The 23,893-nt window shown below is 38.6% G+C and overlaps 3 protein-coding genes and 1 long non-coding RNA gene across 5 annotated transcripts; 2 read left to right on the top strand and 2 right to left on the bottom strand.

Annotated features, from left to right (window-relative positions):
* Position 1: 1 nt before the first annotated feature.
* Positions 2 to 6,982, bottom strand: LOC108342556 (uncharacterized). Its single transcript, XR_008249874.1, has 4 exons — positions 6,837 to 6,982; positions 2,120 to 2,371; positions 1,317 to 2,040; positions 2 to 833 (listed from the first exon to the last, which is right to left on the bottom strand). It is a non-coding gene; the product is annotated as an uncharacterized LOC108342556 (long non-coding RNA).
* Positions 6,983 to 7,169: 187 nt separating this feature from the next.
* On the top strand, positions 7,170 to 23,171 carry LOC108318789 (pentatricopeptide repeat-containing protein At3g09040, mitochondrial). 2 transcript variants are annotated; one of them, XM_052879029.1, is made up of 3 exons: positions 7,170 to 10,944; positions 22,225 to 22,582; positions 22,685 to 23,171. In XM_052879029.1, the coding sequence occupies exon 1, from the start codon at positions 7,730 to 7,732 to the stop codon at positions 10,541 to 10,543; it is 2,814 nt and encodes a 937-aa protein (XP_052734989.1). In that variant the 5' UTR covers positions 7,170 to 7,729; the 3' UTR covers positions 10,544 to 10,944; positions 22,225 to 22,582; positions 22,685 to 23,171. The 2 variants fall into 2 exon arrangements, with proteins under 2 accessions (XP_052734989.1, XP_052734990.1); XM_052879030.1 differs by lacking the exons at positions 22,225 to 22,582; positions 22,685 to 23,171 and adding an exon at positions 11,585 to 12,584.
* LOC128197378 (pentatricopeptide repeat-containing protein At3g62890-like) lies at positions 13,005 to 17,605 on the bottom strand. Its single transcript, XM_052879031.1, has one exon. It carries the CDS (start codon positions 17,575 to 17,577, stop codon positions 15,253 to 15,255), a length of 2,325 nt encoding a protein of 774 aa, XP_052734991.1. The 5' UTR covers positions 17,578 to 17,605; the 3' UTR covers positions 13,005 to 15,252.
* On the top strand, positions 21,476 to 22,859 carry LOC128193296 (ribonuclease 3-like protein 2). Its single transcript, XM_052879591.1, has 3 exons — positions 21,476 to 21,595; positions 22,233 to 22,582; positions 22,685 to 22,859. Exons 1-3 carry the CDS (start codon positions 21,476 to 21,478, stop codon positions 22,857 to 22,859), a joined length of 645 nt encoding a protein of 214 aa, XP_052735551.1.
* Positions 23,172 to 23,893: the final 722 nt, after the last annotated feature.

Raw genomic sequence — 23,893 nt, 5'->3', positions numbered from 1 at the left:
AAAATAAAGAATTAGTTGAAAACATAAATAGAACTTCCATTCTCTAAAGCAACATGTTGCACTTTTACAATTATGATAAAATAAAACTGCAGTAGCATTCTGTTGGGCTGTCAGCCCAGTACACAGACAAACCCAGTCAAAGATTGATATTCTTAGTAATAGGTTTGAGCTGTTAGTTCTACGGTTCCGTTTGTTGTTTGGTCCTAGGCCACACTTCACGTGATAAGGAATCTTCAAGTGGTACAAATTTGAGAATAAATTCTCTTCAAGAAAGAGGGTATGATAAAGTATTATCTCCTAAACATATATGAGAAGAATTTGAGGAAGAACATTTGTCATTCAAAGGATCTATGACAAGGTCAAAGATAACACGAAGGAGGAAAATAAAAAACATGAAGATCATGAACACAATTATAGAATAATTTAAGAAATTAAATAAATTTTAATTTTATTTTAATTTTACAAAATGTTAAATTTGTTGGGCGACCCAATCAGTGTTTGTTAGGCGAGTGGGCTTTCCTAAGTGAAAGTTTGCATCTTTCATTTTCTGTGATTTTTGTGTTGTGGACGTTATTTTAGGATTTCGAGGTATTTTTAAACTTATATACCTATATATAGAGATACTAAAAGTTGATGTAAACACTTGAGTCATATTATATTATGCATTTGTATTTTTTGAGAAAAGATTCTATTCGTTCTTGTATTAGAACTTTAATTCTTATCAAAGACTAAGATATTTGTGGCGAATCTTCACTTAACTTATCATTGTGCTAGATTAGATTGTGGCATCTCCATCTCTCTTATTCCGCATTCTTTATTCTCCATACTTTTTCCTAAACAAGATCGTATCATTGAGTATTAGAGCAAAGTTCTGGTTTGAATTGTTTCTCTTAGTTAGTATTGTAATTAGAAAAAACATCTTTAGAATCTTCCTAATTAGAGAAAATAGATGTATAATCTTCTATTTTATTTTGTTTTCTTAATTTTCCTATTTCTCTTTTTAGGAGAATTTGATTGTTATAAAAGAAGATATGAAAATGTATTTTTCATGATTAAGAATAACAAAATCAGTCCTATTTTCAAGATATCAATTCATACTTTATACTTCATATCAATATCAATTCATAAACTTTATACGATTCATATAAATCATTCATAATTATCAATAATCAACATAACGTTCAACCAACATTTATCATATTTATTATAACAACGGTCGTTCATAACAAACCAATCAGCATACGTTTCATGCATACAGTTCATATCATACTTTCATACATCATACAGTATCAATTAAATTAATAAGCTTCCCTTACCTCTAAAATGTGACCGGACGTTCTCAATGCAGAAACACAACCTCTCTACCACAGTTCCTTCGCTCGTTAAACCAAACGGTCCAGTTTCACAAACCGAACGGTTCTTCTTGAAGCCCTTGTCACCAGTAGTCCTTCTATGGTGTCGGAATCGTGATCGGAGGAGATGAAACGGTGGTGATCTTAGGCTGTGTTCGCATGAACGGAATTTACTGTTCATGCGAATTACAGAGCGATGATTTAAGCAAATGGTGATGTTCGTTTGAGATGATCAGCGACGATTTGCGCGGACGGATTTGCAGGATACCTCGCTTTTTCATCACTCGCAAAAGTGAGGAGATTTGCGATGATTTTAACTGAAATGTCCAGTGTGCCCTTAACTTTAAATTAAATATCAATCTGAATCCTATGGAAATGAAAAGGGCTGCAGCACATAATCGATTATGGTTAAGGGTAACCGATTACATGGTGAACAAAGTCCAAGTGCGTGTTGGAGAAGATGGTGAACAGTGCGTAACCGGTTACAAGGCTGGGTGTTGCGGTTACAGAAAACTGAAGAAATGCATGGTTTCCTGTAATCGGTTACGTGAAGTTGTAACCGATTACAGAGCTTCCCTGGTGCTGTTTGCTTGCTGCTGCCTGGTGATCTAATCGAACTTGCAGACGAACTTTGCGGTCCATGGAGACGGAAGAAGGATTGTCGTTTCCTTCTTCTTGTTCTTGGTCCCTGGCATTGATGGAAGTAGTCAGTCGGAAGGAGTAAGCAATAAAAATGAAGCATTAGAGAGAGAGAGAGAGAGAATGACCTGGTTTGAGTTTGAGGGGAGGAGAGAGCGGAGAGGGGCGGAGGCAACCGGTGATGTAGAGAGCGCAGCGGAGGGAGCGAGGGAAGAATGAATCTGAGATGGGTTTTGTAGGAAGAAGTGGAAGTGGAGGGATGGGCACACACACAGAAGCATGGGCGGATGGTAGACACATACACACGCACAGAATCCATTACGTAACACTATCTACTTTTATTAGATTGGTCCCTTGTGTCTTGCTATATCTTCAAGAAACTAATTGTCATGTATTAAAAAAATTAATATATTTTAAAGACATTACAGAAAAATTAAGGAGATAATCCAGATTTGAACATAGAGATTAAATTAATAATGAATACAATTTATTTTGGTAAAAATGTTAAGTGCTAATAGTTTTATTCTTTATTTTTTAGTTCTCTTTTTGAATTTCTTTCAAGTTTTTTTTCATCCTTTCCCCTCTTCTTTCACTACCTCCTTCTCTTTTCTCCTTCTCTCCCACACCACTTTCCACCCCTTTTTCTAGTCTTCCCCTACACACCAAACGATATTACCTTCATGTTACAATTTTAAATAAAATTATGATTTAATTAAGTAAAAAACATATTAAGTATTTATCTTCAAATATCACATTATTAATTGGAGTTATATTAAAATGAATATCCCGTAGAGAGAGAGAGAGAACAAATTGATTAATAATGAGTTTTATATGAGGTTTTCAAAAATGTTTAATTGATTTATAATGATGTCTTAACTATCTTCAAGATGTTAGAAATGTGTTTATTGTGGTTTGTATGTGACTTTGAAATCTTAAATTATGTTAAAATTTCCCTAAACATTTTAAAATATATTTATTTTACTACATTATAACTTTTTTAATTTTTAAACAATATTTTTAACAATTATTAATAATTTTTTATCTCTTTATAAACTTTTTTACAATTAAATATAACATTACAAAATAACATTTTATAATACTTTTATAAGAAGGGCAATTTGGTAATCTACATTTTCTACCAATTAAACTAATTTTTAAAATCATTCATATCAATCAAATCCTACACTAATTCTCACAAACTTTCCTTCCAAATCCACTCTCAATTAACCTCAAATCCACTCAAAAAAACAACAAAAAAATTACCCTCAAATCCACTCAAATCATCTCCCCCAAATCATCTCCCTTAAATCCCTTAAAAAGAACACAGCCTTAGAGAGAAGGTGGGGAAATCGTAGAGAGAAGGAGGAGAGAAAAGAATTCTCCAGAATTCGGAGAGGAGTGTGCGTGTAGAGAGAGAGAAGAGTTTTTCTGAGAACGCATGTTTTGTTTCCAGCGCCGAACGAACGTCCTCTCTTTGGCGGACACGTGCTTTCCACTACCGATTCCCGACTTCCCCCGGTATGACACCTGGCGTTCATCAATGAAATGCTACGTTCTGCGAGTGACACGCGGACTGCACAGCGCTGGGCACTCCAGGCTCCATGCAGCACGACACATGGTGTCCGCTGTTGAAATGCTTCTTCCTGCGGCTGCCACGTACGTTGTTGAGGTGTCTCGTTCTCCAGCTGCCACGCGTACTCCAGCGTACGTTATTTTCCAGGGTCTTACACTATTTTAAAAAGTTAATCTTATTTTATTTGTTGAAATTATTGGATTATTCGTTATTAGACTATTACTAAATTATCAACAAAATTTAATTTTATATTTGAGAAGTATATGTAAAAGTATACAAATGCTAGAAATCTTATATTCTTAAATAATAAGATAAATTTTCACATTTATTAAATAGCTATGCAGAATGAACTAAACTTAAAATTTATTTATTAAAATAGTGTATTTGTAAGATTGTTCTATCTGTTAAGATTTGATTTAAAACTTAATAATAGCGTCTTATCTTCTTCTTTTTTTCTGTACTGTGTATCGTGAACCAAGGGATAGTTGCAACTGGTTTTGGATGCATTGGAAATTCGAAGCCAAAGCAGTCCACGCCTCAAATAAGGAATCTTCTCGCGAGGTGACCAAAAAAAGGTTTATTTTATCTGAAAACCGAATAATCCAAAAAGAAAACCATCTACTTCAATTTTCAAATTGTAAATTTATAGATTGTGTTACGTGTAAGATCTGCTGTGGAATATCAAATCTAATTTATATTAGTCCACACAAAATCAGATTCTTCATTTAGACACGTGTCAACAAATAAAAAACTTAGAAATATATTAATCTAGCAACTCTGTCAACAAACTTGTACCATCAGGACCAAGCGTCCACCCGTGTCGAGCACCAAGGACGAGTGTTCGCCATGGTCGAGCACCGAGGTCGAACGTCCACCCAGGTCGAGCGGGACCGGGCGCCGTACGGAAGGACATCCACGTAATCGGATCACCTAACAGACCCGCCGCCCGCGTCACTGTATGTCACTCAAGGACCGAGCGTCCAGCCATTCAAGGAACGAACGTCCTCCCAAGATGGCACGTCCGTCCAAGATGGCGAGCGTCCAGCCATTCCATAAAGGAACGTCCGCCCAAGATGGAAATCAGGACCGAGCGTCCAGCCATTCAAGGAACGAACGTCCTCCCAAGATGGCACGTCCGTCAAAGATGGCGAGCGTCCAGCCATTCAATAAATGAACGTCCGCCCAAGTTGGAAATCATGACCGAGCGTCCAGCCAATCAAGGAACGAACGTCCTCCCAAGATGGCACGTCCGTCTAAGATGGCGAGCGTCCAGCCATTCCATAAAGGAACGTCCGCCCAATATGGCAACCAGGACCGAGCGTCCAGCCATTCAAGAAACGAACGACCTCCCAAGATGGCACGTCCGTCCAAGATAGCGAGCGTCCAGCGGTTCATGAAACGAACGTCCGCCCAAGATGGCAATCAGGACCGAGCGTCCGTCCAGTGTGACCAGACAGTAGAACCAGATGGACGCTCACCCAGGTTGACATCCGTGGCCGACCATCAATCCCAACCGACCCGCACTTTGTTGACTACCCGATAAAACGTTAATGACACATTAAAGTCCTTAATAAAGATTAAGGTATTATTGGGCCGTTTCCAGGCCCCCAAAAGGTAAAAGCCCATTACAATCAGTATAAATAAAGGTTTCAGGTATGATTTCTGGACAGAACACAACACATGCATGCATTATAGAACGCTCTGTCATATTACTGACTTGAGCCTCGGAGTGCCTTTGACAGGTATCGCCTTGTGAATATTGGGCACTACCGCTCGGTGGAACTTTGGGCACTACCCCAGCCACAGTCACGAGGTTAATCCGTTATCACTCACCTTGGATCATATGGAAGCACCCAAGACTAGGACCTCCTGCTACTCCTCACCACATGGTTCAATCCTCTCTACATGAGAAGAAAGACCATTGGAGTTTCAGGATGACCCCAAAACTGAGCTACCATGTAATCAATCATTCTAGACAACCCCAAAACACCACCATGTATCCTCTCCTTGAGAATCATAGAATTACGTCCATAAATCATATTGTTACTTTGAACCTTATCCCAAATCATGAATAACCAGATACCTCCATAATATCACATTAAATCCAACATATCTCATACATTCACATAAATCGCATCACAGTATATATTTTCCAAACATTTTGCACATAATTCAATTCAAGAGAAAATGAACTTAAAACCCAACATTTGCAAAATACTATTTGGACGAACGTTATGTGCCGAACAGTATTAAACGAACGCTATTTACCAACAGGCCGAACGCTATTTCACCGAACACACTATTAGGCCGAACACTGAGATTGATACTTAGGCCGAACGTTGGATCGAGTACTTAGGCCGAACGCTATGATCAAGCACTTCCTGATAATACCAATTTAAGGACGAACGTCTACAATCACTAATAACCTAGACCGGACGCCTGTGATCCAAACCTGAAAATCCTAATTGAGAACGAATGCTCACAAGCCGAAAATACCTCATTTAAACCGAACGCTAAATATGACTTTCTGAGAATACCAGTTTAAGATTGAACGCTTAAGATTACTATTTCACCAAGACCGAACGCTCAAGAATGAAACCTAAGTATCAATTTAAGACCGAACACTTAAGATCAAACACCATTAAAACGAACAGTATTAAATCAAAGCCTGACCGAACGGTACTAAATCCAATTCTTAACCGAACGGTACTAAACATTCAAGACAACTATAACAGATCGATACTTAACCGGACACTATTAAATCAGAGTCTCGACCGAACGGTATTAATTAAAGCCTGACGAACGATAAAATCAACACCGAACCGAACGATACTAAAATCAAGGCTTAACCAAACGGTAACAACTAACGACCGAACGCTACACCCATAATGAAGGACGAACGCTAACGCTCGCCGAACACAAAACCGAACGCTCATTTGAACTACCAATTTTTAGGACCGAACATTCGAGATTGACCGAACGTTCAGGATATTTTGGCCGACCACTAATTGGTCGAGCACTGTGCGGACGAACGTGCGTTTCTGCAGAATTCTGCAGAATCACACCAGATTTTCCAGAAACCCAGAGACCCCATTTTTCATCCCCTTTCTTCCCATATTTGCTTCAACAACATTATTCTACCACCACTCATACGGATTCATACTAAACAAGATCACTCTAAGCACAAATCGTTCATCAAATCACTTAATAACACAAACCTCAAATACATAAATTATTTCTACAATCTACAGAAAAGATCTAGCTCCCCTTACCTCTTGAAGACTTCCTTGGATCTTTCTCCAAAAGATTTGCAGTAAAGGTCTTTACTCCTCCGGATGCAGCACCCAATACCCTTCTTGCCTGCTTGAAACTCCAGCAGCTCTCAACTTCACCTCTCTCACGGATTTTGCAGCAAGGATTTCATTCTCCAAGTGCAGAACCCATACCCCTTTTATCTCCTACGTGAATTGCTTTTTGAAAGGTGCCAAAAGTGAGAGCAAGGCCCCGAACGTGTGTTGTCTCTGATTTGCCAAATAAAATAAAATCCCACTTCTTTCAATGGGACGGCTGGTGCTTCCCAGCACTGATTGTCCCCCCCGCCTTATCTTCTTTTAAATAAAGAATTATTTAGGTCCTTACACCACTCGCCTAGCAAACACTGATTGGGTCGTCCAACAAATTTAACATTTTGTAAAATTAGAATAAAATTAAAATTTATTTAATTTCTTAAATTATTCTGTTCATGATCTTCATGTTCTTTATTTTCCTCCTTCATGGAATATAAAGCTTCCTACACCTTCTCAAAAGCTTCCGAAAAAAAATGTTTCCATAAAAAGAGAGTTTTCCTATGCAACTCCGCTTTTTTCGATTTCCGGTTGCAACAACCAAGACGTATCTTCTTCGCCGCGTCCGAGAACAGGGCCGTGTCTAGTCCTAAAAACGGTGTCCGTGTCAGCAAAGTGTCGGAAGCGGGGAAGCGCGGCCTCCCAGCCGTCTCGGAGCTTCATAGGGAAGGATGAAATGTCGTCTGTCATTTGGTCTTAATTAAAAACGAGAATAGAAGGTTCCATACACAAATTGGATTTTACTTATAACAGAAGAACAAAAGAGAAAGAATGTGCGGATAGTTGGAAGGGGAGAAAAGGGAATCAAATCGAATTGATTGATGCGCGTGAGTGTTACAGTGAGAGGTGTGGTGAGAGGGAGAGGCTACCATGGGCGTTGGAGTGTTGACAGTGAGTGTCAGGGGAAGGCGAAGGGGAATGCCAGTGTCTGGAATTCCCTTCTTCGCATGCACTCCACCCATGGATTGCCCCAAAGTGTCCTTCGATGTTTTGCTTCTTTTCTCAACTCTGGCCATTCCCCTGATCAGTTTACTTTCGCCATCACTCTGTCCGCCTGTGCAAAGCTACACAATGTTGAGTTGGGGAGGGCAGTTCACTGCTGCATAATTAAGAGGGGTATTCAATCTGCCTCCTTCTGTCATGGCGCACTCATCCATCTTTACGTCAATTCCCACTCTCTCACTTCTGCTCGCACCCTATTTGATGCCGCACCCTCCCCTCATCTCAACCCTGTTTCTTGGACCTCTTTAATCTCTGGTTATGTTCAAGCCGGCTTGCCTCAGCAAGCACTTCACGTATTTGACAAAATACGCACCACTGTTTCTCCCGCTTCTTTTCCACTTCTAGACCCTGTGGCACTTGTCACCGTCTTAAACACTTACACCTCTTTAGGAAAGCTGGACAATGCTTGCCAATTGTTTGCACAGATGCCCATCTCCACCCGCAATGTTGTGGCCTGGAATGTCATGATTTCTGGTCATGCCAAGAGAGGCCATTATCAGGAGGCTCTTGCCTTCTTTCGTCAAATGAGTAAGCATGGTGTCAAATCCTCAAGATCCACACTCGCAAGTGTTTTAAGTGCAATTGCCAGTTTAGCCGCCCTCCATCACGGCTTCCTAGTTCATGCCCTGGCTATCAAGCAAGGTTTCGATTCCAGTATATACGTTGCAAGTTCTTTGATCAATATGTATGGCAAGTGTGCGATGCTGGATGCTGCACGCCAAGTATTTGATGCTATATCTCACAAAAATTTGATTGTCTGGAACACCATGCTAGGAATTTATTCACAGAATGTCTATTTAAGTAATGTCATGGAGTTGTTCTCGGATATGACAATATGTGGCGTTCACCCAGATGAATTTACCTACACAAGCATTTTGAGCTCGTGTGCATCCTTTGAATACGTACGAATTGGTCACCAGTTGCATTCAACTATTATCAAGAAGGGTTTTACCTCTAATTTATTTGTCAACAATTCATTGATAGATATGTATGCCAAAGCTGGGGCTTTGACGGAAGCTGCTAAGCAGTTTGAGCTCATGTCATGCCGAGATCATGTTTCCTGGAATGCCATTATTGTTGGTTATGTGCAGGAAGAAGAGGAGGCTGTTGCTTTCAGTTTGTTTCAAAGAATGAATTTGGACGGCGTTGTACCTGATGAGGTATCTTTGGCCAGCATACTTAGTGCATGTGGAAATATTAAGGTCCTAGATGTAGGACAGCAACTCCATTGCCTGTCAGTTAAGTTGGGTTTAGAAACTAACCTTTTTGCTGGAAGTTCTCTTATTGACATGTATTCAAAATGCGGAGACAGTGAAGATGCACAAAAAATTTATTCTAGGATGCCTGAACGGAGTGTGGTCTCCTTTAATGCTCTGATTGCAGGATATGCTCCAAAAAACATAAAAGAAGCTATTAGTCTTATTCATGAGATGCTGATACTGGGACTGAAGCCATCTGAGATTACATTTGTGAGCATCATAGATGTTTGTAAGGGTTCTGCAAAGGTAATTTTAGGCATGCAGATCCATTGTGTTGTAGTAAAGAGGGGTCTCTTATGTGGTAGCGAATTCTTAGGAACCTCTTTGTTGGGCATGTATATGGATTCACAAAGGCTTGCAGATGCAAGCGTTCTTTTCTCGGAGTTTTCTAACCTTAAAAGCACGGTAATGTGGACTGCTTTAATTTCAGGATATACCCAAAATGAGTGCAGTGATGTGGCCTTAAACTTGTATCAGGAAATGCGTGGCAACAGTATCTTACCCGACCAAGCAACTTTTGTTACTGTTCTTCGAGCTTCTGCTCTCTTATCCTCACTGCATGATGGTAGAGAGATACATTCTCTAATCTTCCATACTGGTTTTGACTTAGATGAGTTAACAGGTAGTTCCCTTGTAGACATGTATGCAAAATGTGGCGATGTAAAAAGTGCTGTTCAAGTTTTTCATGAATTGACTATTAAAAAGGATGTGATTTCTTGGAACTCAATGATAGTTGGATTTGCCAAAAATGGTTATGCAGAAAGTGCCCTGAAGGTCTTTAATGAGATGGCTCAATCATGCATTACCCCTGATAAGGTAACATTTCTTGGAGTGCTCACTGCTTGTAGCCATGCAGGGTGGGTTTATGAGGGTCTTCAAGTTTTTCACATCATGGTAAACTGTTATGGAATTGAGCCTAGAGGGGATCACTACGCTTGCATGGTCGATCTACTTGGTAGGTGGGGTTTTCTAAAGGAAGCTGAAGAGTTCATTGACAAAATAGAAGTTGAACCGAATGCTATGATTTGGGCCAATTTATTGGGTGCTTGCAGAATACATGGGGATGAAAAGAGGGGACAGAGAGCGGCTAAGAAACTTATTGAGTTAGAACCCAGAAACTCTTCTTCATATGTGCTGCTTTCAAATTTGTATGCTGCATCTGGACTTTGGGATGAAGCTAGATCTTTGAGGAGAACAATGATGCAGAAAGATATCCAAAAAATGCCTGGCTGTAGCTGGATCGTTGTAGGACAAATTACAAACCTATTTGTTGCGGGTGATAAGTCACATCCTAGTTGTGATGAAATTTCACTAGCATTAAAGCACCTGACGGCACTAATTAAAGACAATACATTCCATGATTTCCTGGGTTAGTTACATGTAGTTATTCTATGTGATTGGACGTCAAGATTATTTGAATCTCATCACTTGAAGGCTGTTTTAAGGATTTGATTCTTCCCAAATCATAACGTGTTGGGGAGTTTATTCAACCAAATCTCATCACATGAAGACTGTTTGTGCTATAGGTCGTATTTGTTATGAACTTTTAGCCTTGATGTCTGGACATCTACATCCTCATCTACTTTTAATGGGGAACTTTTGTACACGTTCTTCTCTGCTTGCATCATGTTACAAGCGTTGAATGACATCTATGTGTCTTTCAAACTCAACTCTTTGGATAGATTAAACAGTTTATTCTGTAAGTTAGCCCCATAAACAATTATTTGCTGTGATTTGTCCAAGGAAGGATTGATGGAGGAGGATCAACAGACCAGGTTAGACTCTTATTCTCTTATTATAATGAATACCTCTATAGGTTATACTTTATTAGAGAGTCTGTGAAGATTTACATTGCTCCTAATTCATGTTAGACACACAATTATATGTTTCTCTCTTTCTTCCTGTTAGAGTTCTTTGCTCTTGTTTCTCATCATCTGTGTCCCTCATTTAAATGATCGTGTATGTTCTGCAATCTTAGTTATTCTAAATTATCTTGTATTTGGGACTGCAATTGAATACCAACACAGTCATTGCCTTTGACATTTGAAGTCATGGATGATTATGCCTATGCCTATGCCGTTATCACAGTTTGTGTTTCATTCTCTTTGGGAATACTAATATACTGCATCCCTGTCTGGACAAAGGGGTTTAACATTGACACGTAGCAATTGAATAAGGCAACCTTGTTTAGGCAACGGATTTTCTTTTTCTTTTTTGCTGAGAATGGGTTGGCAGTTCAGAGAAGCAGAGTAATGTGTCTATGCTATTCTTCATAGTGAGATCTGTCAATTTTATGATTGGCTGTTAAACGGGAATTTGAGCAGATAGGTCACTTCTTACTAATATAGATGCCATTTTCAATCCTGTAAGAAATTCATCATTAACTTGAGTTTTCACAAAATTGTGGTATTGTAGGAGTAGATACAGCTGAATGGAAGGTGTTCATGGAATCCGTATTGTTGACTATTCAATCAATTTTTCTGCATAATTAGCAAAGATGCTACAAGTGCCAATCATTCTTTGTTGGATCGTTACAATAATATCACAGGCTTTGATTAGTGCCCAAGAAATGTAATGGTATTGAGATATTACAATCCAAATGAATGAGAAATATTTGAATCACTAAAAATATGCATAGATGAATTAAGAACTGTCAAACCACGGTAGAATGATCAAATCTGCACTCAAAACCCAGAACTGGACAGCACCAGTCCAACTCTAGCGTGACAGCTTTGACAGTAAGGGTGTTCGTGTGGTCTGATATGCAGAATGGCTTTATATGCTATGCTATGGATTGAATCATGATATGAACATGCAAATAGGTTTATAACAATGCTAATGGTACTTTAAAACAGAATTTAACGAAAAAACCAAGTGCAGACTTCCTAAATTCAGAAAATCATCTAACCCAAAAAACTGGAAAATTGAGTACTAATCCTAGAATCTAATGTAGAAATAACCACAAAACATAGATTGAAACTATAAATAAGCAGCAAAAACTAAAATTGAACATTTAAACCAAAGCTAGAGCCGAGTGGCGCGAGAGTTAACTGTAAAAATTGATTAATCTGAACTAAAACTGAAATCTAATGATTGGAACAAATTTATTATTACGAAAGGAAGTAGAGGAATGCAAATTTGATGAAAAACATATTAAAGAACCAAAAATCACAAAACAGGTTGAACTTCAGCGTAGCTAAGTGTTTGCTCTAAACCAGAAAGTGAAAATCCTATTCAAGTTCATTTAACTCTCAATCTTACTTGCTAATGTTAATTTCTGAAATCCTTGGAGTATAGAAATCACTTTGGATTCACCAGTATCTCAGCATGGATCCATAACTGTTAGGACCTTGAGGGTTTATGAAAGGAGAAAGATAGTAGAGAAATAAAGATGAGTACTTAACTGTTGAGCAGTTAAGGGGACGGGAAAAGGTCTATAAAAAGGACATCTTTTGTAGTTACAAGGAACAGTGATTTTACTCTTGAGTTACAGACCAGTTTAGACTTGGTGAGGGAGGTTAAGCTCCTGGTTTCCCAATTGTATTCTTGATTCTTTGATGTGAATACAAATCATTTCTTTTACAATTGCTTTCTGTTAGAGTAATGAGGTGTGAGAGTAAGAGAGATAGATAGGATTCTTACAAAGGGTCCTAACAATAACCGAGGCTAGTAAGGTGCAAGAATGAAAATCAAATGTTCAAGAGTAGAAAATTTATATTCTGACTCAAAAGTAAGGAAACACATCCGAGACATTGAATTACAATTGCAACTGAGTAAAAAGCATTAAGAGATTAATATGATTGAATTGCATATCAGAAAACAATGCAAAACTGAATTAAAAGCAAAATTAACTTGAATTGAATGAAACTTGATGCGAACAGTACAATCACCGAAGCCCTTTGGTGTCTAGCTCATTTTGGAGTCTTAGACAACCAGAAATCTCCAGAGAAAACTATTCTAAAAACTGAGAAATCTAAAAATATGATTCGTCCCTCTTTCAAGTTTAAGATCCAAGCCTTGTATATGCTTCTAGAAGTCCAAGCCTATAAAACTGGAAAACAGCCTAGAACTGGTCATAGGAACTGCCAATAGCAAGTAAAAATTATGTACAAACTACCTAGCCTAGCCTAGCCTAGTCTAACTATACAAGTAACTAGAACAGTACAAATCACCTAAGTAGCAAGTAACTAGAGCAGCTCTCCTCAAAAGCTACTGGCTGGCACAGGTTTCTTCAAAGTGCATAATCTGTCTATTGGAGTTCTTGACAGCTGGTAGAAGGTCATCACTTCAGGATCAGCAGGTTGCAAGTCTTGGTTAGCTTCTCTGCTTCAAAATTACCTCTGCCAACACGTTTCTCTAACAAGTCCAAACTCCAGCAGGTTAAAGCTCCCATGGCAAGCTTCTCATGTGAGCACATTCAAATACAGCTGGTCAGGTTCAGCACACTTTCTTCAACAACTTACATCACCGGAAGACTGCTCACTGTACATACTTTCACAGAATCAAAACCACCAGCTGGACATATCGTCTCAAATGTACTGCACCTTCAATTATCAGCACCTAAAATCTCAATTTAAACAATTGAATTCTACGTAAAAAATAGAAGTAAAAGCTGGCTTGAAATACTCATATTGACTAAAAAAAACACAAACTAAAATCTACATTAAAGATTAAGAATCAAATCTAACTTTTACTATTTATAAGACTACAGAAATCTATTAATTCAGAAACTAACTATCTAAAACCAGTGAGTTCAAACACTAAAATCACCAAGCTGAAAAATGATGAAAGGCTATCAAAACTAAATTCTACTAACCACAGAACTGAATTCTACAATTGCAATTAAAATTGAAGCTAAGCTAAACTGAAAGCTACACTATATTACTTACAAAGACTAGAAGTCTACCAATTTAGAAACTAAACTAAAACTCCTATCTACAAACACTTATTTAACTCATTTTAAGAAAAACTAAGAATTAAGGGAACGAAACTAAATCTGAGAAATTAAAGACAAAAGGTAACATAAAGAGATGCATCAAACCGAGACTCATCAGCCTGTCCACAAAATTGTTGTTTAATCTTTGTTTATTTTCATCTAGTGAAACATTTATTTTGCATTTTTCATTGATCATTAGATGTCACCAAAAGAAAGTAGTATTTATTTGCGCAATAATACTCTCGTACTACATATTCTTTTAGATTTTAGACAAACATGTACAACCATGTATATTTTCTTGTGGCGTAAATAAATGAGTTCAACACAAATAACAGTTCTGCCCCCATAAGCTTGCACCTTTCGGTTTCCTCCTTCCATCTTGATCTAGGATTGGGTAAACTTCCCACCTTGGCTGCCAAGAACCACCACCAACCTTTATAGAAACCACCCCACCACCTGAAAACCTCAGTTACCTTGTTCAAATACCTCCAAACCTTCATCAGACTCCAAGAATACCACCCTTTTGTCGAGGCCCTCTTGAACCAAAAGAAAACCAAGAACTAATCCGAGAAGCCATCCTTGCTCCTTTCCTAGTCATGCCTAATCCGTGTGCTAGTTTATCAACCAAGGAACCTGTTCAAAGGGTCAGACCCACCCTCATTGGTCCAAGAAGGTCTCCATCACTCACCCGGAAAACCTATTCCATTAGTCCAAGAAACCTATTACAAGCCTAAGGAAAGAGCTTGCTTCAAAAAACAAGTACAATAGATGAGTTCCACTATAAACTCAATTGCTCAGGAATAGTCACTGAACCAAAGACAATGGAGATTGATCGAGATTTTTTGGATTTTTGCAAACTTTCCCAGAGGCCAACCGCTGAATGCAAACTCAATTAACATTGGCAGAAGTATCATTTCTCTTCAGAATCTTGGAGTGATATTATCCTGGATTGTAAGGTATTCTCTACCTGTCATTCTTTGCCAACAAGATCACAAAAATGAACAAAATTTGATTTCATAGCAAGGCAAACCAAATCGTGAAAATCTTAAATTCCACATGCTTTGATATTTGAGTCAACAATGAAAAAATTGAGTACATGTTCCTTACACGTAAAATACTCATTCACTTAATAGCCACTACGGTTTTGTTACCAAAAATCCATGCAGGAACAAGATCCACGCTTAAAGTGGTGAAAGCGATGACGATCCCTTACCACAATTTCGCGATCAAATGCTTTGGAGATTAACTTTACAACAGCGTGGCAATCATTACAAATTCGCAAGTTCTTCATAACTCTAATTGGAGTTGGTGGAGCAATAGTGATAAGTCCAAAGGCGACTGCAAGTTTCTCACTGTGCCTGAAAAGTGCAGTTTCCTTCTCTTCATCGTCTATGTCTAGTGAAATCTCACTTGTGGTTGGTACATAACCCTCAATCTTTAACTTTGCTGACACTTCATCTAACATGTGCTCAATATCACTTATTTGTGGGTGGGTCTTATCTCCAGCCAAAAATTCATGAACTATCCCATTTGCTTCAATCATGCTACAACCAGGTGTCTTTACCACCCCATGTTGTGCCATAATTCCCCGAATTTCAAGAACATTGCTCCAGTTTCCTTTTAAAGCATATATATTTGACAATAATACATGGAAACCATCATGGTTAGGCTGAAGCTGAATAAGTTTTCTTCCCACCCTCTCTCCCATTTCATTGTCATGGTGTTTTCTACAAGCCCCGAGCAAGGCACCCCAAGTGGCAACATCAGGTGCCATTGGCATACGCTCAATCAGCTCCGCCGCTTCTTTAAGCAAACCTGCCCGTCCAAAAAGATCAACCATGCATCCGTAGTGCTTAATATTAGGCTCTATTTTGTGTTCGTGGATCATGGAACTAAAGTAGTGACGCCCCTCATTGACTAGGCCCATGTGCCGACAGGCCCCAAGAACTCCCATAAAGGTTATCTCATTAGGAAGTGTCTTCGTTTTTTTCATATCTGCAAACATGCGGAGTGACTGTTCTACCAAACCATTCATTGCCAACCCAAGAATGATTGCATTCCAGGTAGAAACCCCCTTTTCCTCCATCGCGTAGAAAACCTCCAATGCATTTTCCACACACCCGCATTTCACATACATGTCTATAAGAGTCGTGCTCAGAATAGTATTAACCTGTAATTTATTTATATTTATATAAGCATGAATCCATTTCCCTATGTCCAAAGCAGCCAGATGGGTGCAAGCCGAGATGGCACTAACTAAAGCAGTTTCGTCGGGCTTGACTCCATGAAGCTGCATTTCTTGGAACAATGCCAAAGCCTCTGAAAAACATTCATGTTGAGCATAACCAGATATCATGGCACTCCAAGACACAACGTCCTTCTCCGGCATGGAATAAAACAACTTCTCAGCATCTTCAATCGAACCACACCTCAAGTACCCAGAAATCATCGAGTTCAAAGATATTTGATCCAAGAGAACACCACCATCATCAAAAATTCTTTGCGCATCCACTATCTCCCCACAACTAGAGTACAAATGAATCAAAGCATTCTTAAGACTAACATAATCCTCAACCCCAACTTTCGCCGCCAAACCATGCACCAACCTCCCCATCTCAGCATTCAAAATTCGCGAACACGCGGATACAACACTAACCACAACGATCTCATCCACTGTCACCCCACTGGCCTTCATCTCCACAAACAAAACCAACGCCTCCTCACACATCTCATTCTGCTCATAACAAGAAACCATCGCACTCCACGACACCATGTCCATATCCCTCCATCGAACCTCATCAAAAATCCGCCGCGCCTTCTCCACACACCCCTTCCTTCCAAAGAGCACAATCATGGAATTCGAAGCAATGGTGTTCCTCTCCGGCATTCCCCTATACACACGTTCCGCCTCTTTCACATTTCCCGCCTGAACATACCCCGCCAAAACAGTATTCCAAGATACCAAATCCCAGACAGGACTTTCCTCAAACACCTGGCGCGCACTGGACATCCTCCCACATATAGCATACAAGTTGATCAGCGTGTTCCGGACGTACACATCTTGATGAAAACCAAACCTCACGACATGTGCGTGCAGCTCCCTTCCCTCGAAGTCGGACACCCGGGCAGCGCAACATTGAAGAGGAATTGGGTAGGTATAGTTATCGGGTTTTGCGTGTTTCGCAAGGAAGAGCTTGTAGAGTGTGATGGCTTGGTGAGGGTTGTTTTGGAGTTCGAAGTGGGCGCGCATGATGGTGTTCCATGTGAAGGGGTTGGGGTTGTGAAGATGGTTGAAGATTCGGAGGGAATAGTCGAAGGGAACGAGAGCAGAGCGAGTAGAGAAGTTTATGAGTCTGCTTGCGGCGTAGGGGTCTGAGATGAGGCCGGTGAGGATCGTTTGTGAGAGAATCTCTCTGAAGTGCCTCGGCCATTGGCACCGCTGCAATGCTGCGTCTAACGTCCACACCTTCATGCTTCGTCTCCTGCTTCATACTTCAACTCACACACATCTTCATTTGCTGCATAACTTCATCAGGCTGTTGTTTTCACAATAAATAATTAAATAATTTTTTTCATAAATTTAAATGTAGTATATTAAGCCAACAAATTATAAATTATTCATAATTTATAACTAACATTGAGATTTAATTAAATTTAATATTTTGTTGTCATCAAAATTATTTTGGTTTGTCTTAAAAATGGATAAATTTTTATTTTTATTTGTCTTTATATGTGTTATGGATAATGTTACATATTATATATATATTAGAAATATATGTTAGAAAAGCTAACAAAATCACGAATATAATTTTTTGAGATGTGTAAATTACCATTCTTAACAACTTATATGGAGTGTGTTGTACAAGTTTGTACGATACAACAAAAACTTCTTAAAAATATTTTAGAATCTCATAGAAACTCTAAAGGGGTATAAGAAAAATTCGAGATTTTACTAGAAAGAAAGATAAATGAGAGAAAATGAGAGAATGAGAGATGAGAGAGTTCTTTTCTTTGTGTATTCCTTGGAGTGAATAAAATGCACTACTTATGTAGCTAAAGGGAGCCACGATTCCCATTGATTAAGGAGAAATCTCGTGACTTAAGGAAGAGCGCAACAGCCAACTCAATCCTGAGTCTTGCAGGAAGAGAAGCAACCTCCACTTGCGGAAGAAAACTGAAACGACACTTTCGGAAAGAAAAAATAATGTCAATGTTCATAAACAAGATATTTTTACAATATTATATTCAATTTTTATCCCGCATATTGCAAGAAACAAAGATTGAAAAAGAGAAAAGAAGAAAATTTATTGGGTTTTATAAGATATAATGCATCAGAGCTAGTGTAACAAACTATATTAACCAGTTCGAGAAACTTAACTCACACTATAATTGATATAGGATGCTGTATAAACCAAAGATATTTTAATATGTTAGAAATTTATAAATCACAATACACCTCCACAGTCTTTGCTGTTATCACTCCAATCCGTTTACTAAGCGTGCTTACTCGATGTTCATAAATACTCTAGAAATCAGGCCATGTTATTAAATGAGTGTCAACCCAATATATCTGGATATGTCTCTTCCTTCAAATCTTGCAGTGCCCAGCACCCCTTGAATAATCTGAATAATGTATCTAATTACTTTAATATAATAATTTTACTTTTTTCTTTTCTCTCTTCCTTGCACAGCCGTTCCGGTTCTCCACTTCTCCTTTCATTTGTTCGTTTTTCTTCATCTGCTCCTTCTCCTCCATCTCTGCATTGACACCATCAGAGACAATCTTCTTGATGGCCCACGTGGCTCCAATTTTTTTTTATTAATTTTCGGGATGGGTATTCCGTATTCTGGATTGGTTCTTGGAAGAAGAAATTGAACATTGAACATATACTTCAGGATGTTGTTTTCAGAATGTACAAGATAACATCACTATTCTAGATTTTCTTTTTTATCTGGAATATTCCTCTAACACTTCGTGAAACATCAATCCGAAAACACATATTTCGGACTCCGAATTCCAATAACCTGAACTTCACCATTTTGAAACGTAAACCACCATGAAACACCAACACGAGTTCCACCACACCTTGCCACCATAACTCTCTTCCAGATTCAGTCACCAGCACAACAAATTTTTTTGAAACTTCCAAATAAAATAACAAGGGTAAAACAGGAATTCCAAATATTGTGGACCTGCAAGGAGGAATTGGAGGAGTGTAGTAAGCAAATTCCCAGATGGAGTTAGAAAGAATAAGATTCTGAGTTAGCCTTAGCAGAGAAAAAGGGTTGAAAGAGATCAGAGAGAGATGGAAGCATCTGTGATTGAGGTAGAGAGAATCTTGAGCTACGGATTCATAGATGGGAAGCTTCTAGAAGAAGCTCTCACCCATTCATCTTCCACAGGTGTTTCTTATGAGCGACTTGAGTTCGTGGGCGATCACATTATAGGCTAGCCATCAGCAAACACCTCTTTCTCGCCTACCCCCAGCTCGATCCTGGCCAACTATCTGACCTACTTGATGCCAACGTCAGCAAAGAGAAGCTGGCACGAGTTGCCATCCATCGCGGCCTCCACCGTTTCATCCGCCAAAGCTTCTCATCTGTGCTCAGGGATGAGATCGAACAATTTGAGAAAGCTGTCACCCTAGAGAAATACCCCGTTGGGATACACGGTGGATCCGTGGGGCCCCCAAGGTCCTTTCGGATATCGTAGAGTCCGTCGCAGCAGCTGTATACTTTGATCTGGGATTCGATCTGGAGAAATTCTGGGAGGTGCGTATTAAAGTTTATTTGTAAAGGTTTTACTTTTACTTTTTGCTCTGGTGTTTTTGCATTGATTTTTTTCTAAGCTGATAATGAATGATGGCAATTTTTTTGAGTTTCGAAATTGCAATCCAGGATTTCGTAAGTGATTATATCATAAAGTTTTACGTTATTTTCCATGTTTTGAACATGAATTGAGAAAGAATTATAACGTTCGTAATTTTTTTGGATGAGGTTTTCTGTAAGTACCGTTCGTTTTTTTTTTTAAAAGAAAGTGGTGGGGGAGGGGGCACGTTTGAAAGTGGTGGGGGAAGGGGCTTCATGTCCAACAAAGAAGTGGCAACAGCAGCTGGTGGGTGGTGGGTCATTCCACTTTGAAGTGCTCCAACCACCAGGAAATATCATCATCATCTTCTTAATGGACACTGCACTGAGGAATGGAAGGGGACGGCTGAGGTTCGTCCAGCTGGCACCAGTGCACGGTTCTTCTTTCCCTTTAAGGGAAGAGCCCATGGGTTGAAAGGAGAAATTGGGTTCTGTATTTGTGGGAGTGGAAGCCTTGCAGCAAAATATGAGAGAGGTGAAGAGGAGAGAGAAAGAATAAGTTAGACACTGTAACAGAGGGCTGGAACGGCAGAGGAGAAACACAGTGCAGAGATTGATTCAAGGTTTGCAAAGGAAGTCTTCAAGAGGTAAGGGGAGCTAGATCTGTTTCTATAGATTGTAGAAATATTAAACTGTGTTTGAGATCCCAAACAGTTTTCCACCTGATAGGGTTCACTCTGTAAACGTCCGTTCAAACAGTATTCGATGTGACAGTGTTCGTCTAAACAGTATTCGACCTGATAGTGTTCGGTCGGTAGTGTTCGGTCTTATTATGTGCTAATGATCATTAGCGTTCGACCTGGATCAGGTATTCTGAGGTTTAGCTTGTAAGCGTTCGGTCTTGGTGTATTAATGATGGTTAACGTTCAGTCTTGATGATGTTTATTCTCAGTTAGTGATCGTCCATAGTGAACGTTCGGTCTTGATGAGGTTTATTCTCAGTTAGTGATCGTTCTCGATGATGTTTGTCCTCAGGTAGAACTTGTCATAGGTAGCGTTCGGTCTTGATGAGGCTTGACCTTTGAGCGTTCGTCCAAACAGTATGCGATCCATTATGATTTTCGGTTTTAGCGTTCGGCAAATTGTGTTCAATCTAATATGGTGTTCGGTTTTGAGCGTTCGGCCTAGAATTGTTTGATCTCACAGTGTTCGTTCAAATAGTGTTCGACCTCACAGTGTTCGGTTGATAGCGTTGGGTCTCTTTGCGTTCGTCCAAAATAGCGTTCGACCTAATAGTGTTGTAAATAGTCTTCGGCCAAATTGTGCTAATAGCGTTCGGCAAATAGTGTTCGGCAAAATAGTGCTCGGCAAATAGTGTTCGGTTCTAAGTTTCATTTGCTCTTGTACTGGGTTGGATTAAGTGTGCAAAATGTTTGGAATGTATACTGTGATGTGATTTGTGTGAAAGTATGTAAATGCATGTGATATGTTAAATTACTGTGATGATATGACTGCAAATTTAAATGATGAATTTGAGTATGAATTGGACATCTCACGGTGAGATGGATGAAAGTGATATGTGGGGTGTTGTGGTTGTTCTGTATAACTGTAGTGAACTTTGGATTCGGTCTGTCTATCCCTACACTCAAAGCATTGTTCATGCTCACATAGAGAAGAACCGTGTAAGTGGTGAGAGTAGAGGAGGTCCTCGTCTATAGTCTTTGATGGTAGACATAGACAGGTGGGGGATTTACCTTGCTAGTGTTGGGGAGTGCCAGCTGAACTATGCAAGTGCAAAGACGACTGATAGTTCGACAGTTATATAAATCCGGATGAGTCGTGTGAGTGTGTGAGTTGTGGTTTAATGAGTATGCTTTAATTGTTCTTTTATATGTAACTATGTACGATGACATGAATTAACTGTTTGGGTATGTTTCTTTGGCGATGATCATCTACTTGGATGGGAGCATACGTTGATGAGGAGATTCCCTTGGAGCAAGAGCTAAAGGATGCTGATGTTGCGGTGTAGTCTACTTAGGAATTTTCCTATTTGAATGCTAGTAGTGTTCAAATACTTTAAACTGTTTAAAGTTTAAAATTTGGTCTTTTATTTGACTGTTCTCTTTATTTGGATGTTGACGTCCTTATTATATGATGTTGGTTATTATATAATTGGCATGTTACATTTTCGATTGGCTCAAGATTATAATGCAGGGGGTGATGGCTTCAAAATTTCAAGTTGCATTAAAATCAGTACGAAGAGATATAAAACCTTATTTGTGGATTGTGACTGTGATTATGATTTTGACAGAAATTTAGAGTAATTTTGGAACCGATAGTGACACTGGTGATTTGGAGCAACAGCCTCATCCGGTGAAGGAATTATTTAAAATATGCCAGAAAATGGGGAAGCTCCTTAATATTAAATCTGTGCGGAAGGAAACAGATAGTATAGCTTATGTCTTTGTTGATGGAAAGTTTATAGCCTCTGCTTCCGCTGCCAAAAAGGATCTGGCTAAACTTGAAGCTGCCAAGATTGCGTTGGATACACTTGCACCTCTGCTTCCTCCCACCAGTATGAGGCCTTCCATTACTGACATGCAGCTAAGAGCTAAACAAAAACTAAACGAACTCTGTCAGAATAAGAAATGGCCTAAGCCAGAATACAGGTACTTCTTTTAAGATGGGTTATTAAATGAGTAACATTAATTTTCAGGTTTAAAACTTTTGATATTTTGAGTAACTAATTATTTCTTGGCAATGGGTTACAGTATTGCAGAGGAGTCCGGTCCCGCTCATGGGAAGAGATTCGTTTGTTCTGTTAAGATAACTATTGAAGAAGAGGAGGGGGGTTTTCTGCTAAGGAATGGCTGCGAAAAATCTAAGTTAAAGGATGCTGAGAACTCTGCTGCTTCCATGATGTTGAGAACTCTGCTGCTTCCATGATGCTGAGAACCTTACTTGGGGTGTAATGATCACAGATAATGAGAGTGACGTTGTAATTTTTTCTGGAAAATGTTGTACTTGCAGCAGTTGACAATTGATTATGCCTGACTCTAGTTTTGCAGGGTAAGGGCCCATATATCATGAATGGGTTAAAATGTATAGGATTTAAGCTCCACCATCGTGTGGTTTTTCACGCCACACCCTATATTGGCGCAACCACTTGCGTGGCGAGATATTAGGATAAGGATAGATCAATACTAATTTTGATGTTTTAAAATATATTAAAAAATTAATATATCAAACATTAGAATATTTTGAATCTCATCAAAGAACAGTATAACCAAATTAGTGAAAAGTCTAAATTTTGTATTTATAAATCTCATCACTCTTGCATATTTTACATCTTTAAATTATTTGATAGTAAAGATATTTAAATAAAGTGGAAGTTAAGAAGTTGAGATATGGACAAGTATTAGACTTATTGTATGAACATTATTTTTTAAAATAGATTTTCTCTTTAATTTAAATTGTAACAATCGAGAAAAAAAATCTACAATGCTGTATAAAATATTTAAATCTTTAAGCTCTAGAAATGATTTTCTTAAATAAAGTGTTAAATTATAAAATAAATGATGATGCAAATAATACAAATATACATGCGTGTTTACATAGGCAAAAAGGACAGAAAAAATGAGTCATTAAGAATGTTAACTTAGCATGTGCAGCAACTAATCTGCACTTTATTTTCTTCTTCCTTATACATATAAACATCTAGATTATGTTTTTATATATAACTCAAATACAATACATTTCTACCTAGTGTGAACATTTTCTTCTCTATCTTTATTCATTCTTAAATCTTAAGAAAAAGTTACAAACATATTATTATATTTTTTCCCTATTACACATACGAAACTATAAATTAACTATTTGCCCAAGTAACGGTATAAAATTATATATTAATTATTAATCTCTAGGGATAATTTATTAAACAGGGTTAATTTACTTTTGTAAAGAGTTATTTTTTATTTTAT

Source organism: Vigna angularis, chromosome 6 (assembly GCF_016808095.1).
Source record: "Vigna angularis cultivar LongXiaoDou No.4 chromosome 6, ASM1680809v1, whole genome shotgun sequence".
In the NCBI taxonomy this organism is placed as follows: Eukaryota; Viridiplantae; Streptophyta; class Magnoliopsida; order Fabales; family Fabaceae; genus Vigna; species Vigna angularis.
This window is presented reverse-complemented; position numbering and strand designations above follow the sequence as displayed.

Coding starts and splice junctions, on each gene's coding strand:
- LOC108318789 (XM_052879029.1), top strand. CDS start 7,730: ATGCGCGTGAGTGTTACAGTGAGAGGTGTGGTGAGAGGGAGAGGCTAC.
- LOC128197378 (XM_052879031.1), bottom strand. CDS start 17,577: ATGAAGGTGTGGACGTTAGACGCAGCATTGCAGCGGTGCCAATGGCCG.
- LOC128193296 (XM_052879591.1), top strand. CDS start 21,476: ATGGATGAAAGTGATATGTGGGGTGTTGTGGTTGTTCTGTATAACTGT. Junction 21,596..22,232: donor CTCACATAGAGAAGAACCGT/GTAAGTGGTGAG, acceptor ACAGAAATTTAG/AGTAATTTTGGAACCGATAG. Junction 22,583..22,684: donor TGGCCTAAGCCAGAATACAG/GTACTTCTTTTA, acceptor AATGGGTTACAG/TATTGCAGAGGAGTCCGGTC.